This window comes from Chiloscyllium plagiosum, chromosome 1, assembly GCF_004010195.1.
Source record: "Chiloscyllium plagiosum isolate BGI_BamShark_2017 chromosome 1, ASM401019v2, whole genome shotgun sequence".
In the NCBI taxonomy this organism is placed as follows: Eukaryota; Metazoa; Chordata; class Chondrichthyes; order Orectolobiformes; family Hemiscylliidae; genus Chiloscyllium; species Chiloscyllium plagiosum.
The window spans coordinates 110,912,283-110,927,936 of NC_057710.1; the positions used below are offsets into that span (position 1 = coordinate 110,912,283).

General features: G+C 40.9%; 1 protein-coding gene across 1 annotated transcript in view; it reads right to left on the minus strand.

Annotated features, from left to right (window-relative positions):
• slit2 (slit homolog 2 (Drosophila)) overlaps nucleotides 1-15,654 on the minus strand; it is a 457,736-nt gene that overhangs the window by 59,119 nt on the left and 382,963 nt on the right. The window contains exons 25-27 of the mRNA XM_043700598.1: nucleotides 12,099-12,262; nucleotides 10,611-10,735; nucleotides 1,807-1,904 (exon numbers count right to left, since the gene is read on the minus strand). Coding sequence (XP_043556533.1) covers nucleotides 1,807-1,904; nucleotides 10,611-10,735; nucleotides 12,099-12,262 — 387 coding nt within the window. The remainder of the gene's footprint in view (nucleotides 1-1,806; nucleotides 1,905-10,610; nucleotides 10,736-12,098; nucleotides 12,263-15,654) is intronic.

Consider the following 15,654-nt stretch of genomic DNA (forward strand, 5'->3'; position numbering starts at 1 on the left):
GATGGTCTGAATGGCATAATTTCTGCTCCTGTGTCTCATTTTCTGTTCACTGCAATAACATTCTATTAACTTGCAGCCAACCATAACAGAACACATTTGGTAAAGAATACTGTAATGTCATTTCACTCTTCAGCTATGAGGGCGCATCCTGTGCAAAGTCATCAGATAAACAAATGATTTAAAATCAAATTGATTAATGTGTGTTTTGCACAAGCTAAGCAGAAACCATCAGTTGTACTATGCAGAATTATTCCACTTTAGGAATATGCAATTTTTTCCCATATTTATGTGCATAAAATTGATTATGCCTGTGAATATTAAAAATACATCCATAGCCATGGATTTCTGATGTTTCCATACTATTTTAATAATTCTTACTTCCTTATGGACAGTGATATAGTAAATGATTCATCACCTCTAAGTGAAAGTGACAGGGCAAATATAAATTCGATGGCACGTTCCAAACCATTTAACATCTGCTGGAGTTACGTAGCTTCCTGCTACACCTCCAGTGGATAATATGCTGTTACATAATTATCAATTAGTTAAAAACTAAAGTAATCATCTCTGTGTCCTGTCTTTTATAAATTAATGAACATAAATCCACTAATGATAAGGTCCTAGGGAGTGTTGCTGAATAAAGAGACCTTGGAGTGCAGGTTCATAGCTCTTTGAAAGTGGAGTCACAGGTAGATAGGATAGTGAAAAAGGCATTTGGTATGCTTTCTTTTATTGGTCAGAGTATTGAGTACAGGAGTTGGGAGGTCAAGTTGTGGCTGTACAGGACATTGGCTAGGCCATTGTTGGAATATTGCGTGCAATTCTGGTCTCCTTCCTATCGGAAAGATGTTGTGAAACTTGAAAGGGTTCAGAAAAGATTTACAAGGATGTTGCCAGGGTTGGAGGATTTGACCTATAGAGAGAGGCTGAATAGGCTTGGGGCTGCTTGGAGTGTCATTTGCTGAGGGGTGATCTTACAGAGTTTATAAAATCATGAGGGACATGGATAGAATAGATAGACAAAGTCTTTTCCCTGGGGTGGGGAGTCCAGAACTAGAGGGCATAGGTTTAGGAAGAAAGGGGAAAATTTAAAAGGAACCTAAGGGGCAACATTTTCACGCAGAGGGTGGTACGTGTATTAGGTTAGGATATCTGGTTGGCAAATTTATGAGAATAGAATTTGCTTTTATATTGTTCAATTACATTCAATCTATTTGCTTTGGTGAAAGGTCTGGAATTTTCAGTTTGAATTAGATCAAGGCTGTAGGAACATTCAAAAACAATAATGTTGAGGTGATTATCAGATGACAGAACAGCTCTGAAAAATTATTCTCTTATTTTCTGTTTCATTGCAGTAATATTTCATTAATCCCATGTTTTGTTTCACACCTCTTTTGTAGATTAATAAATTGAACTCTTTTAATGGCTTATACTACTCTTTAATGAAAAGACAAATATTTCTTTGCTCATTTTTTTGTGCTGCATTAAAATTTTACTGCATAGATTATTCTCCTTTTTCTTCCTTCTTCAGCACCTGCAAATATATATGTACGTATATTTCGTCGGCATTATTAAAGCTTGTAGCTGTTCTAGGACATTAAAACAATACATGCTATTTCTTTTCTAGCTCTACACAAATACTTTATTAATGCTTAAAAGTTTACCTTTTCCTCAGAGAATTACTAGATTCCTCAGGTGAAGTAAGTTTAAGAGTCTGTTGTGTAATGCTGATTAATAAATGTTGGAATTTTATATGATGCTCATCACCAGTTGCAATAAAACAAACATAAAACAAAATATACAAACCAGAACTGATCTTTTTCTCCCTCTTTAAGGTGGCAAGTTCCGCTATTTTTGCATGGACTATTAACACAGGCATGAATAGGAACATCACAGTCTTGTCCCTGTGGAGGAACAGAATACAGTGCAATTTATTTCCACAGTCCTGGCAGGTTTAGATACAAGAGACCAGAAACAGCAGTTCAGCAGTCACAACAGGCATGGAGACAAGCTACTAAGCTAAATGGTCATTACATCAGTGGATTTGATAGATCAGGAGCAATAGTCCAACATATATAAAGGACAGCACTGTCATCATACTTAGTGCATTTCAATATTGAATCAGGCAGGAAGGTACTGTTTGTGTGAAGTCAGTGGGGGAAACCACTTTATCTTGGACAGCAAAAGTTTAGTTTCTGCATTTAAACTCAAATTAGTCTCTTGCTGAGAGTTACTGTACAATTTAAGCATTAATAAAGGTGACTGTGATTACCCTGACGTTGTTTTGTCAGCAAAGTTGGGACCATTGTAGCAAAAGTACCCGAAGAGCTATCAGGTCGGAAGATACAAACAGAATCAGAGGCACAGGCTGATGACATGAGTGAGAGAGCTGAGGCATTTGTGAGATTTGAAATTGTCTTCAGTGACAGGAAATCAAAGAAAATTTGCAAGGATTGGGTTGATAGGTGATCATAATATATATGGAATTGGTCATGGTTGCTGAAACTTTGGATGATGGAAATTTGTGAGTTGGGGCTAGGGAATCTTCTGAGCAATGGTTTTGGAGGGGATTGAGTATGGGGAGGGGGGGGGGGGAGCTTTAGGCAGGTAGTGAAATGAGGATTGAGCTGGCTTTTCCTTTGGTGATGGAACTAAGCAGTCTTGATTTATATTCCTTTAACTTCCACCCACATGTCCTTGAAAGAACATGTCACTCAAAGTTTAAAGAAATTATAATGATAATGCAGAAAGATCATGCAACATTCAATGTGTTGGCAAAAGGAAAATGTCTAAGGATGCAAGACTGTTATTTTCTTTTAAACTAAACCTTAGCAAAAAAAAACAGAATGCTGCTGAGGATTCACATATGAGAATTTTGATTACAGTCAGCTGTCCATCTGAGCTCAGCACATAACGAACACTCCCACAGAATCAGATCCACTTTGAAGGCGAGATCCGAAATTCAGTTTCACAATTACTGTCAACTGTCACTCTTAGATTTTAAATTTACCATTAACTCTCACTCTGACAATATATTATTTCCTATTCTATCTGGAGGATGGACAGCTGTCAGCTGCCATCGATTTGTCAAATCAATCTAGCAGACTGACTTGACCTGGCAGAATAAATGAGATACCAGGGGATGATACCATCTGTATGACAACATTGAACAGTAATTATCTGATGTTCAGAGCTGTCTTCTCAATGACACTCATGCTTTTCTCGAGCAATGAGCTGCTATGCAACACAAATGGCAAACTGCCAAATTTCCATATCTATAAATCATAAACAATATTTTGTTCCCCTGTCAACCAATATAATGACTGAAAGTTATATCCTTGTGTATATATTACATTGTAAATACATTCAGCTTCAATTCCGTGGCTGGAATCAGGGAGTTTACACCAGGATCATGTCCAGTGGTGCCCACCAGCTGGAATTTACAGGATTAGTGTAGCAACAGGTGGGGGCAAGCATATGTCAGGAACCTGCTAGCCCTTAAATGCTCAAAAGGCTGATAGCTGCCTAGGAAAATAGGAATTGCAAAGCTGACACCCCAGACTTTTTCACTGGTTCATGATTGCAGTGGGAGCAAAGTGTCCGAATTCATGGGACACTGGCACCAGTACTGGGGAAAGAGATGATTCCAGTGGGACTTGAATCATGCTGGGATTAGAGTCTTGGCAAATTACATGACAAGGCGAAAGTGAGGACTGCAGACGCTGGAGATCAGAGTCAAGATTAGAGTGGTGCTGGAAAAGCACAGCTGTCCAGGCAGCATCCGAAGAGCAGGAAAATCGACATTTCGGGCAAAAGCTCTTCATCAGGAATGAGGATGAAATTACACAACTAGGCCTGTGGATAGGGCTTGAAACTAAATAGAGAGGAAGTAGGTTTAGTTGCATGGAAAATTAAAGGGGATGAGGGCTCAGCAGTGTCCAGAACAAATAATAGAACAGACAGTATGGAAAGGGTCAGGGACCTTCAGGCAGGTAAGGGGACAACTATAAATAGGAGGGCAGCTAATGCAGGACTGAGGGTGTTTCACTTAAACGCATACAATATACAAAACAAGGTAAACCAGCTTGTAGCAGATTGAAATTGGTTGGTACGATGTTGTAGAGTCAAAGAGATGTGCAGCATGGAAACAGACCCTTCGGTCCACATATCCCAACCCAATCCAGTCCCACCTGCCAACACCATGCCCATATCCCTCCAAACCCTTCCTATTTATATACCCATCCAGATGCCTTTTAAATGTCGCAATTGTACTAGCCTCCATCACTTCCCCTGGCAGCTCATTCCATACACGTACCATCCTCTGGGTGAAAAAGTTGCCCCTTAGGTCTCTTTTATATCTTTCCCCTCTCACCCTAAACCAATGCCCTCCAGTTATGGACTCCCCCACCCCTGGGAAGAGACTTTGTCTATTTATCCTATCCATATCCCTCATGATTTTATAAAGTTCTATAAGGTCACCCCCCCCCCCCTCTCCCCCAGCCTCAAGCGCTCCAGGGAAAACAGCCCCAGCCTATTCCACCTCTCCTTATAGCTCAAATCCAATAGGAAGGAGACCAGAATTACACACAATATTCCAACAGTGGCCCAATTAATGTCCTGTACAGCTGCAACATGACCTCCCAACGTCTGTCCTCAATACTCTGACCAATAAAGGATATCACAGAGATGTAGCTGCAAAGTGTTAGGGTTGGGAAAGAAATTTCAAAATATTTCAAAAGGTCAGGTGGATGGGGAGAGGGAGCAGGGGTTGCCTTGTTAGTAAAGAATAAAAATAAAACAACAGCAAGAAGAGATAGAGTCGCAAGGTGTCGCATCAGTGTGGGTAGAGTTGAGGAACTGCAAAGGGAAAAGGACCCTGCTGGGAGTTATGTACAGGCCTCCTAACAGTAGTCAGGATGTGGGGCAGAAAATAAATCAGGAGATAGGAAGGGCATATAAGAAAGACATGGTTAGAATAATAATGGGGGACTTCAACATTCAGGTGGACTGGGAAAATCAGGTTGACAGTAGATCTAAAGAAAAGGAATTTGTAGAATGTCTACCAGGTGGATTTTTGGAGCAGCTTGTGGTAGAGACCACTAGGGAAGAGGCAATTCTGGATTTGGTGATGTGCAATGAGACAGACTTGATTTGGGAGGTTAAAGTGAAGGAACCCATCAGGAGTAGTGATCATACTATGTAAAATTCACCCTGCAGTTTGAGAGGGGAAAGCTGGAATCAGATGTAATGATAGTAACAATTGAATAAAGGTAACTACAAAGAAATGAGGAAGGAGCTGACTAGAGTTGATTGGAAGGGACATCTGGCAGAAATTCACCTCAAGGAAGAACATACAAAGGGAAGGATGAGGCAACCATGGCTGACAAGGGAAGTCAGGGACTGCATAAAAACAAAGGAAAAGCATATAATGTGGTGAAGATTAGTGAGAAGCTAGAGGATTGGGAGGTATTTAAAAACAGCTAGCTAGTATTAAAAATATTACAAGAGTTTTCTTAGTTATATAAAAAGTCAGAGATGTGCAAGATTGGACACTGGAAAATGAGACTGGAGAAGGAGTAATGAGGATCAAAGAAATGGAGGAGGAACTGAATTAATACTTACCATCAGTCTTCATGATGGAAGCTACCAGCAGCATACCAGAGCCTCAAGAGGTGGGTGTAGTGGCCATCACTAAGGAGAAAGTGCTGGGGAAGCTGAAAGGTCTGAAGGTGGGAACATCCTCCGGACCAAATGAGCTACATCCCAGAATTCTGAAGGAAATAGCTGAGAAGATTGTGGCGGCAAAGGTGGTAATCTAAATCTTCTGTTTAAGAAGAGAGGGAGGCAAAAGACAGGAAACTACAGGCCAGTTAGCCTGACTTTGATCATCGCCTGACTTTGGTAAAGAGATTGCAGCGCACATGAAAGTGCATGGTAAAATAGTGTGGAGTCAGCATGGCTTCATCAAGGGGAGGTCATGCCTGACAAATGTGCTAGAGTTCATTGAGGAAGTAATCAACAAGCTATACAAAGTAAAGCCAGTGAACGTGATCTATTTTGATTTGCAGAATGCTTTTGACAAGGTACTGCACAAAAGGCTGCTAAATAAGAGAAGAGCCTATGGTGTTAGCACATGGTACTGGCAGAAGATAGAGAGTAAAGATAAAGGAATCTTTCACGATTGCAGCCGGTGACTAGTGGAGTTCCACAGAGGTCTGTGTTGGAACATCAATTGTTGATGTTATCCATTAATGGTGTGGACAAAGGAATTGATGGCATTGTTGCTAAGTTTGTGGATGACACAAAGAGAGGGAGATGGAGGGACAGCAATGTTGAGGAAGTAGTGAGGCTGCAGAAGGACTTGGACAGGCTAGGAGACTGGGCAAAGAAGTGACAGATGGAATATAATGTGTGAAAATGAGAGAATCTGCACTTTGGTTGGAAAAATTGAGGCACAGTTTATTTTCGAAAAGGAGAAAGACTTCAGAAATCTGAAGTACAAAAGAACCTGGGAATCCTAGTTCAGGACACACAGGTTCAGTTGGCAGTTAGGAAGGCAAATATAATGTTAGCATTCAGTCCAATAGGGCTAGAATACAAGAGCAGAGACTGCTAAAGCTGTATAAAGCTCTGGTCAGACTGCATTTGGCACATTGTTAACATTTTTGGGTTCTGTATCTAAGGAAGGATATGCTAATGTTGGAGAGTACCCAGAGGTGGTTTCCAAGAATGATCCTGGGGAATGAAGGCTTTTCATATGAGTAGCAATTAAGAACTCTGGGTCTGTACTCAATGGAGTTTAGAAGGATGAGGAGAATCCGATTGAAAGTTGCAGGATACTGAGGCGCTTGGATAGAATGGATATAGAGAAGGTGTTTCCATTAGAAGGAGAGACTAGGACCTGAGGGTACAGCCTCAGAGTGAAGGGAACTGAAATGAGAAGCAATTTCTTTAGCCAGAGGATAGTGAGTCTGTGGAACTCATTGTTGCAGAGGGCCACATCATTGACTGTATTTAAGAGAGAGTTAGATAGGTTCTTAATAGAAAGGGAATCAATAGTTAAGGGGAGAAGGCGGGAGAATGGGATTAGGAAATGTATCAGCCATGATCAAAATATGGAGCAGACTCTGAATGGCCTAATTCTGCTGCTAAACCTCATGTTTTTAAATGATTGCATCAGTCTTCTGTTACAATCATTTCCCAAGTTTTCTTTCCTTTGACTGCGTCATTATATTTTTTCTGAATGTGTTGGACTTCAACACAAGGCTGATAAATATCTCAACTAGTGAATTAGCCATGTCTACTATTCCAGCTCCCCCCAACGGGCCAGATGAGGGAACTGCGGATTTAGAGAATGCATCCTATCTGAGCTTCCAACCATCATTTGTTCTGAAAGGTGTAAAAGGAAATTTGAACCTTTAAAAAATATGAAGAAATTTATAGAACTGGCGCAGAGGGCAGTCTGAATTATATGCATCCCATGATGCCCACAACCCCTGGAGCGGGGCTGAAGCAACAAGCAATCCTACCACACCGAGAATCCCAGTTGAATATGGCAGGACCTTGGAAGGTCGTCACAAGAGCCTGCACTTGGAGTCTTTTAAAGTGGAGATGCTGTTTCAGGGGGGTGGGGTCCAGGTTCACGAGGTCATGGGGCTGACCTGTTGACATTTGTCTCTCGTGGCCCTAGATGGGCCCCAAAGTAGGTCCCCCATTTTGGCGGATAACAGCTATAAGGATGAAGGCTCCTGGGTTTTCGGTATTAACCATAGAGTCATAGAGATGTACAGCATGGAAACAGACCCTTCGGTCCAACCTGTCCATGCTGATTATATCTTTCCCCTCTCACTCCAAACCTATGCCCTCTAGTTCTGGACTCTCCAACCCCAGGGAAGAGACTTTGTCTATTTATCCTCTCCATGCCCCTCATAATTTTGTAAACCTCGATAAGGTCACCCCTCAGCCTCCGACGCCCCAGCCTGTTCAACCTCTCCCTATAGCTCAAATCCTCCAACCCTGGCAACATCCTTGTACATCTTTTCTGAACCCTTTCAAGTTTCACAACATCTTTCCAATAGGAAGGAGACCAGAATTGCATGCAATATTCCAACAGTGGCCTAACCAATGTCCTGGACAGCCACAACATGAACTCCCAACTTCTGCACTCAATACTCTGACCAATAAAGGAAAGCATACCAAACGCCTTCTTCATTATCCTATCTACCTGTGACTCCACTTTCAAGGAGCTATGAGCCTGTATTCCAAGGTCTCTTTGTTCAGCAACACTCCCTAGGACCTTACCATTAAGTGTATAAGTCCTGCTAAGATTTGCTTTCCCAAAATGCAGCACCTTGCATTTATCTGAATTAAACTCTATCTGCAACTTCTCAGCCATTGGATCTGATCAAGATCCTGTTGTAATCTGAGGTAACCCTTTTCACTGTCCACTACACCTCCAATTTTGTTGTCATCTGCAAACTTACTAACTGTACCTCTTATGCTCGCATCCAAATCATTTATGTAAATGACAAAAAGTAGATGACCCAGCACCGATCCTTGTGGCACTCCACTGGTCACAGGCCTCCAGTCTGAAAAACAACCCTCCACCACCACCCTCTGTCTACCTTTGAGCCAGTTCTGTATCCAAATGGCTAGTTTTCCCTTTACTCCGTGAGATCTAACCTTGCTAACCAGTCTCCCATGGGGAACCTTGTCGAACGCCTTACTGAAGTCCATATAGATCATATCCACCACTCTGCCCTCTTCATAAAGTGGCAAAAAAATAACCTTAAAGAGTGGAATTTGCTGTATTCTCATGCCCTCCGATTAGTCAGTTGAGGGTGTGACTGAGAAGGCTCTCTGCCAGTAAATTTTATTCAAAGCAAAGTCCACTATTATTTAAGTGATGTATGCCGTAAATAAAGTATAACAGTGATGTATAAACCTCCTGCATTATGTTTCTATTACTTAGTTTGTGTTTTTACATTAATTATTTGGTTGCTTGATCAACTGGCATACTCTGGGTCCCATTGCTGCCTGTTAATATAAAGTTTGCTGTATGTACTTCCAAACCTGCTCATACCACCAGCACCCCTCCCACACATTCTCCCCCCTGCCCACACTCACAGCAGTCACTGGTGACAGTGTAATAAATGTCTTACAGAGTAATTAATCAATCAATTCATTAAATACCTCCCTGGGTCCTAGGGTAGGTGGGTAGGCTGCAGCCTATGTCTCCTGTAAAATTTCATACAGCTCTGAGGAAGGCAGATAAGCAGTAGGCAGCTTGCCCCCTGGATTTTACTAAACCCACTGACAGCAGAACATAAAATCAAGCCTCTGGTGCAACTGAGTGTGTGCTGCTTTGCAGTGATTTGCCACCAATGTTTGACTGGGAAAATGTTTATTTTCTCCAGCTTTTTTTTATAAACCATGATGCTGTTGCCTTTACTTGTCTTCCCAGTCTCTTGAAACATGGAAACTGAAACAACTGCCAATAGTGTAAATTAAGAAGACAGAAATTGCTGGAAAAGCTCAGCAGGTCTGGCAGCATCTGTATAGAGAAATCAGAATTAACAGAACGAGGAAGGATTACTTGATCCAATGCTGCCAGACCTGCTGAGCTTTTCCAGCAATTTCTGTTTTTGTTTCTTTGCGTTGTACATTACTCATCCCAATTCAACAATACAAACTTTTCACCCAAAACAATCTCCTTGCTTTGTTACAAGATCATGTGGTTGATTCTGTGCTCAGCCTGTCACAATACCGCTTTGCCCATTGGGAAATATGGGTTGGCAGTGTGTGCTGTTTCATCCATTAAAACAAATTCCCATTGGGGAATAGAAGAGACCAATCCTCGTCTTTAATATTTTGCAAGGCATGGTTAATGTGCATATAGGTATTTAACTTAAATCACATAATCCCAGGACTAATGGCAAGTCTAAAATTAACAGGCCTGCAATAAGATGTTTGATCACAAAGAATTATTTGCCCCCATTAAGTCATAGATGTTGCATGAGTTTCAAATAGAAACAGCTGGATAAATATTGAGCAAAGAAGGTTATTAAAGATTCAACACTCTATGGAATGTTATTGTTTCAGAACTGGTGGCCAAGGGAATATAATTTGTAGAATCAGAGCTGAATAATAAAGTTTTGATCCAATATCTGGAATTTTTTGCTCAACTATCTTCAGGGAAAACTATAAAGAATATTTTCCTCTTGAAATCTTTAAGAACTTAAATAGATTGGAGATATGATAGTGCAACAGACCAAATAGTCTGTGGTACTTTAAATGGCCTTGATCGACAAAATGATTTCCCTTTCTCATTGAAACAAAAGAATAAAAAGTAATTTGGTCTAAGATAAGAATGCACCTAAGTGATGATTAGGAAGTGTAAATATTAATTAATCATTATCCAGTACTTTAAACAGAGCACACGAGACAATGAGTAGTATTTTGAACCTGAATGTCATACATGTGGCATTGTGTATTTACAAGTTAAATCACTCACAGTGACAATAACCCACTTGTGATAACTGGTTTGAGAAATATAGTTCTGGCTTACGAATGCAGCAATTGTCATTGTTCTGTATAGGATATGAACATACCTTGAATCCATATGGGCAGGTGCACCGATAGAAATCCACTGGGTCATTGTTGCATGTACCATCATTTTTACATGGATTGGAAAGACAAGGATTACACTTGGCTAGAATGTTGATGTCAATGGGACCTTGAAAAGTAAAATGTAACTCACGTTGGTTAAGCAAGTCAAACCTGGAGGGTAAATGCAAAAAAGCGAGAGCTTTTCCTTCGGAGAAGTCAGAAGGTTTTCATATTTTCTGTTTCACCACTTTGTATCATTTGCCCACCTTACATGCCTTTGCCAAAAAGCTAATTGCAGTATCACAAACAATAATAGTAACATTCATGACCCCATATGATCTGAAATCCCTGAATGTCTAATAAATAATATTAGGCAGAAATAAATGACTGCAATTGAGTGAGTGAGTGAGTAGACTTCAATTCAGTTTCAATATAGTACCAGGACAAGAAGATTGGGTCTCCAGTTCTAAACTACCTGAATGAAAATGAACCTCACTTGATGACATTTTAACAAAACTGTTCTTACATATCATGCAGGTTTGCATCAGAAAATATTTTTGCTTAAATTTCAAAAGTGCACATGAACATATCAGCTTTGACGAAGAGATATCTCCAGTTGAGAGTGTGGTGCGGGAAAAGGTCAGGCAGCATCCGAGGAGCAGGAGAATTGACGTTTCAGGCAAGAGCCCTTCATCAGGAATCCTGCTCCTCGGAGGCTGCCTGACCTGCTGTGCTTTTCCAGCACCAGACTCTTGATCTCTAGCATCTCCAGCATCTGCAGTCCTCACTTTCTCCAAAGAGATATCACCATACCACTGTAAAATTTTTGATTGCAAGAGCATTTTATATTTGTTGTGATATTATCAACACTATACTTTTGAAGTTCATATTAAAGATAATTCAACATTCAAAGAACACAAGCATTGATTCCACACTTATCTTTCAATTTAGGTTTCAACTCATGCACTATATATTTAAGATCAAAAGTGAGATTGACAATGCATAAACCGTTTATTCACAGCAAATGGATATTGATTATCCATGGAAAACAAATCCATTTGAGGGATTAGGTACTTTCATGGGAGCACATTTAAGGAGAGGCAGAAGGACTGTGTGCAACATCATCCATTATTGCCAGGGGTGTGTCAACGGTCTTACCTTGCACCAGAAAACCGCAAGGCCCTGGAACCTCTTTTGGTAGGGCACAAGATATCAAAGGTCACAAGTGAAAAATTAAAAAGTGTTAGATTGCATGCATCCAAAGAAAGTCAAAGATCAATTAAAAGTTACAGAAAACTTCATCGGCTAGTTAAAAACCTCATTATAAATGAAACCACTCAACCACAGTTAAATAGGTATTAGTCAATCAATACAGGAAGTCAATCTCATGGATAATCCATGATTTCAAGTTCTGATTTAATCCCTCTTCACTGCTATACAAAGACATTTTTGATGTGCACTGAGTCTCACAGTCAAACTGCTGGCATTACCTTGGCATTCAAATTTCTTTGAAGGAGTGGTGAGCAGTAGTTTATCTGTCATGTCACCAGGTCCAGCACAGCGAGCTATGCCTGGTTCTTTGTAGCCTGACTTCACCCAATCAGATAACCATTGCATGTTGCAGTCACAGTACAAAGGGTTCGCACCAAGGGCCCTGCAAAGACACAAAAGCTGCTTAATTGCTTTTTCATACACCAGAACATTGGTCCAGAGTTTGCGATTGTAATGTCAGTGTTGAAACTGTTAGCGTTTACCATAAATTCCCCTCTGACACTGACAGCACATACTAAAGTCCTACTCATGCAGAGTACATAGTGAAAATCTAAAATATACTGGATTCTTGTTTGTCTAGAGAGTGAACTGTTGATGTCCCCCAGAATGTAATCAATCAGAAATCAGTGACCTGACAGGGACATGCCCTATTACACTCTTAGACTTACAGTAAACACCTCTGAAGAAGTTGCATCTTTTTGACTGTGATGTAACTAGGTTTATAAATGGTGTATTAAGCTCAAGGTCACTACAGAACAGTTCTACTGCCCCAAGAAGGTAATTTTACCTTGATGAATATTAAATATCACTATTATTATAACTTCCTCAGCATTCAGTGCTTCTTAACTTCTTAGCCCGCTGTCAGTAAGGGTAGCTCAGTTTGATTAGCTGTTTGATTACATCAGTCTTGTTGGATGCCTGAAAATCCCTATGAATTGTGTGACAGATATTACTGAGGCCTTTGAGATCAACTTTCTTTCAGGTCAAAGATGAATACTGTTACTCACAGCTGATGGCAAATCTGCCTGTTAATGTAAAAGTTTATAAAGTTAAACAAAAATGGGGCTATTTGTCCATCAAACTCATCCTTTCAAGAAACAATGGCCCCATCATTGTATCTAAATAATGATGAAAGATTTCCAGAGCTATGATCGCTACCAACTCTTTGGAGATCTACTCCTGGAATTAATTATTCATATTGTGCCGAAGTGGCTCTTGGCATTAATCTTAAATTTGCCTTTTAATAATATTTATTGAAACTAATTATTGCAATAATAAACCTATTTGGACTTAAACATTATAAGGGCATGAAGTGGTCTATTCACTTTAATGAGTGGATAGCTTGCCTCAACACCTCTGGCACAACTGAATGATCAGTTGTGGTATTCTCTTTCAAGTTGTTATTGCAAAGTTGCTGGTGGAAGGCAGAAATTTCACAGGCTCAGCAGCACTTGTGCAGTGAGTACACCCCCTGCAGTTGCATTGGCAGCAAACAGCCATTATCCTTTGAGAACATAAGAATTTAAGAAATAGGAGCAGCAGCAGTAGATCATATAAACCCTCAAGCCCAATCTGCTATTCAATACAATCGTAACTGATCTTCTGCCTTAACCTCCTCACACACTCTCCACATCCTCCGAATATTTGTCTATCTCAGGCTTTAATATATTCACTGAGGCACCATCCACAGCTCTGCAGCAGAGTATTCCAAAGACACAAACCTTCAAGTGAAGAAATATCTCGTCCTCAATCTTAAAAGATTAGTTCCTCATCCAGAGACTGTTTCCCTGTATTCTACCTCTCAATTTTTCCCTGTTAAGATTGAAGTCAATGTACTAAAAATTGAGTTGGGTGTATAACAGGCTGCTGGATTCATTATCACCACTTTAATGCTACCACTAAAGACCAATTCACTTTTATTTTATCCTCAAGGAAGAAATAACAAACTGTCACATCCACATCCTAACTTGAGAAACCCTGTCCATCATCTACATGACACAACTCAGGTGTGTGATGGCCTACTCTCCACTTGCTGGCGAGCATAGCTCCAACAACACTGAAGAACCAGGACCCCATTCAGGACCAAGCCACCTCCTTGACTGGCACTGAAATCACCTTCACCATTCACACCACAACGGCACACAACAGAAGCAGAGTATTGTGTAGGGAGTTGGGAGGAAATGTTGCTGTACAGAACATTGGTTCAGCCACTCCTGGAATACCGCATTCAATTCTGCTCTTCCTGCTGTAGGGAGGATGTTGTGAAACTTGAAAGGGTCACAAAAGATTTACAAGGGTGTTGCTGAGACTTGAGAGTTTGAGCTATAGGGACAGGCTGAATAGGCTGGTGCTATGGAGTGTCAGAGACTGAAGGGTGAGCTTATCGAGGTTTAAAAAATCATGAGGGGCATGGACACAGTTACTAGCCAGGGTCTCTTTCCCAGGGTAGGGGAGCCCAAAACCAGAGGGCATAGATGTAAGGTGAGAGGGGAAAGATTTAAAAGGGACGTAAAGGACAACATTTTCATGCAGAGGGTGGTGTGTGTATAGAACGAGTTATGAGAGGAAGTTGTGGAGGCTGGTACAGTACAATTATAACATTTAAAAGGCATCTGGATGGGTATATGATTAGGAAGGATTTAGAGGAGTATGGGCCAAGTGCTGGCAAGTGGGACTGGATTAATTTAGGATATTTGATTAGCATGGATGAGTTCGACCAAACGGCCTGTTTTCATGCTGTACATATCTATGACTCCGTGACAATGCAATGAAGTAACTCGCCATGACTCCTTCAACAATACCTTCCAAACCCATGACCTCTACCACCCAGAAGGAGAAGGGCAGCAGATACATGGAAACACCATCACCTGCAAACTCCCCTCCAAGCCAATCAGTGCCCTGACTTGAGTTATGTTGCTGTTCCTTCACTGTTATAGAACATAGAACATTACAGCGCAGTACAGGCCCTTCGGCCCTCAAAGTTGCGCCGACCTGTCATACCAATCTGAAGCCAATCCCACCTACACTATTCCATGTACGTCCATATGCCTGTCCAATGACGACTAAAATGTACTTAAACTTGGCGAATCTACTACCGTTGCAGGCAAAGCATTCCATACCCTTATTACTCTCTGAGTAAAGAAACTACCTCTGACATCTGTCCTATGTCTATCACCCCTCAGTTTAAAGCTATCCCCCTCGTGCTCGCCGTCACCATACTTGGAAAAAGGCTCTCCCTGTCCATCCTATCTAACCGTCTGATTATCTTATATGTCTCTATTAAGTCACCTCTCAACCTTCTTCTCTCTAACGAAAACAGCCTCAAGTTCCTCAGTCTTTCCTTGGAAGACCTTCCCTCCATACCAGGCAACATCTTAGTAAATCTCCTCTGCACCCTTTCCAAAGCTTCCACATCCTTCTTATAATGCGGTGACCAGAACTGTACACAATATTCCAAGTGCAGCCACACCAGAGTTTTGTACAGCTGCAGCATAACCTCATGGTTCCGGAATTTGATCCCTCTATTAATAAAAGCTAAAACACTGTTTGCCTTCTTAACAACCCTGTCAACCTGGGTGGCAACTTTCAAGGATCTGTGTACATGGACACTGAGATCTCTCTACTCATCTACCCTACTGAGAATCTTACCATTAGCCCAGTACTTTGCATTCCGGTTACTCCGTCCAAAGTGAATCACCTCACACTTGTCCGCATTAAACTCCATTTGCCACCTCTCAGTCCAGCTCTGCAGCTTATCTATGTCTCTCTGTAACC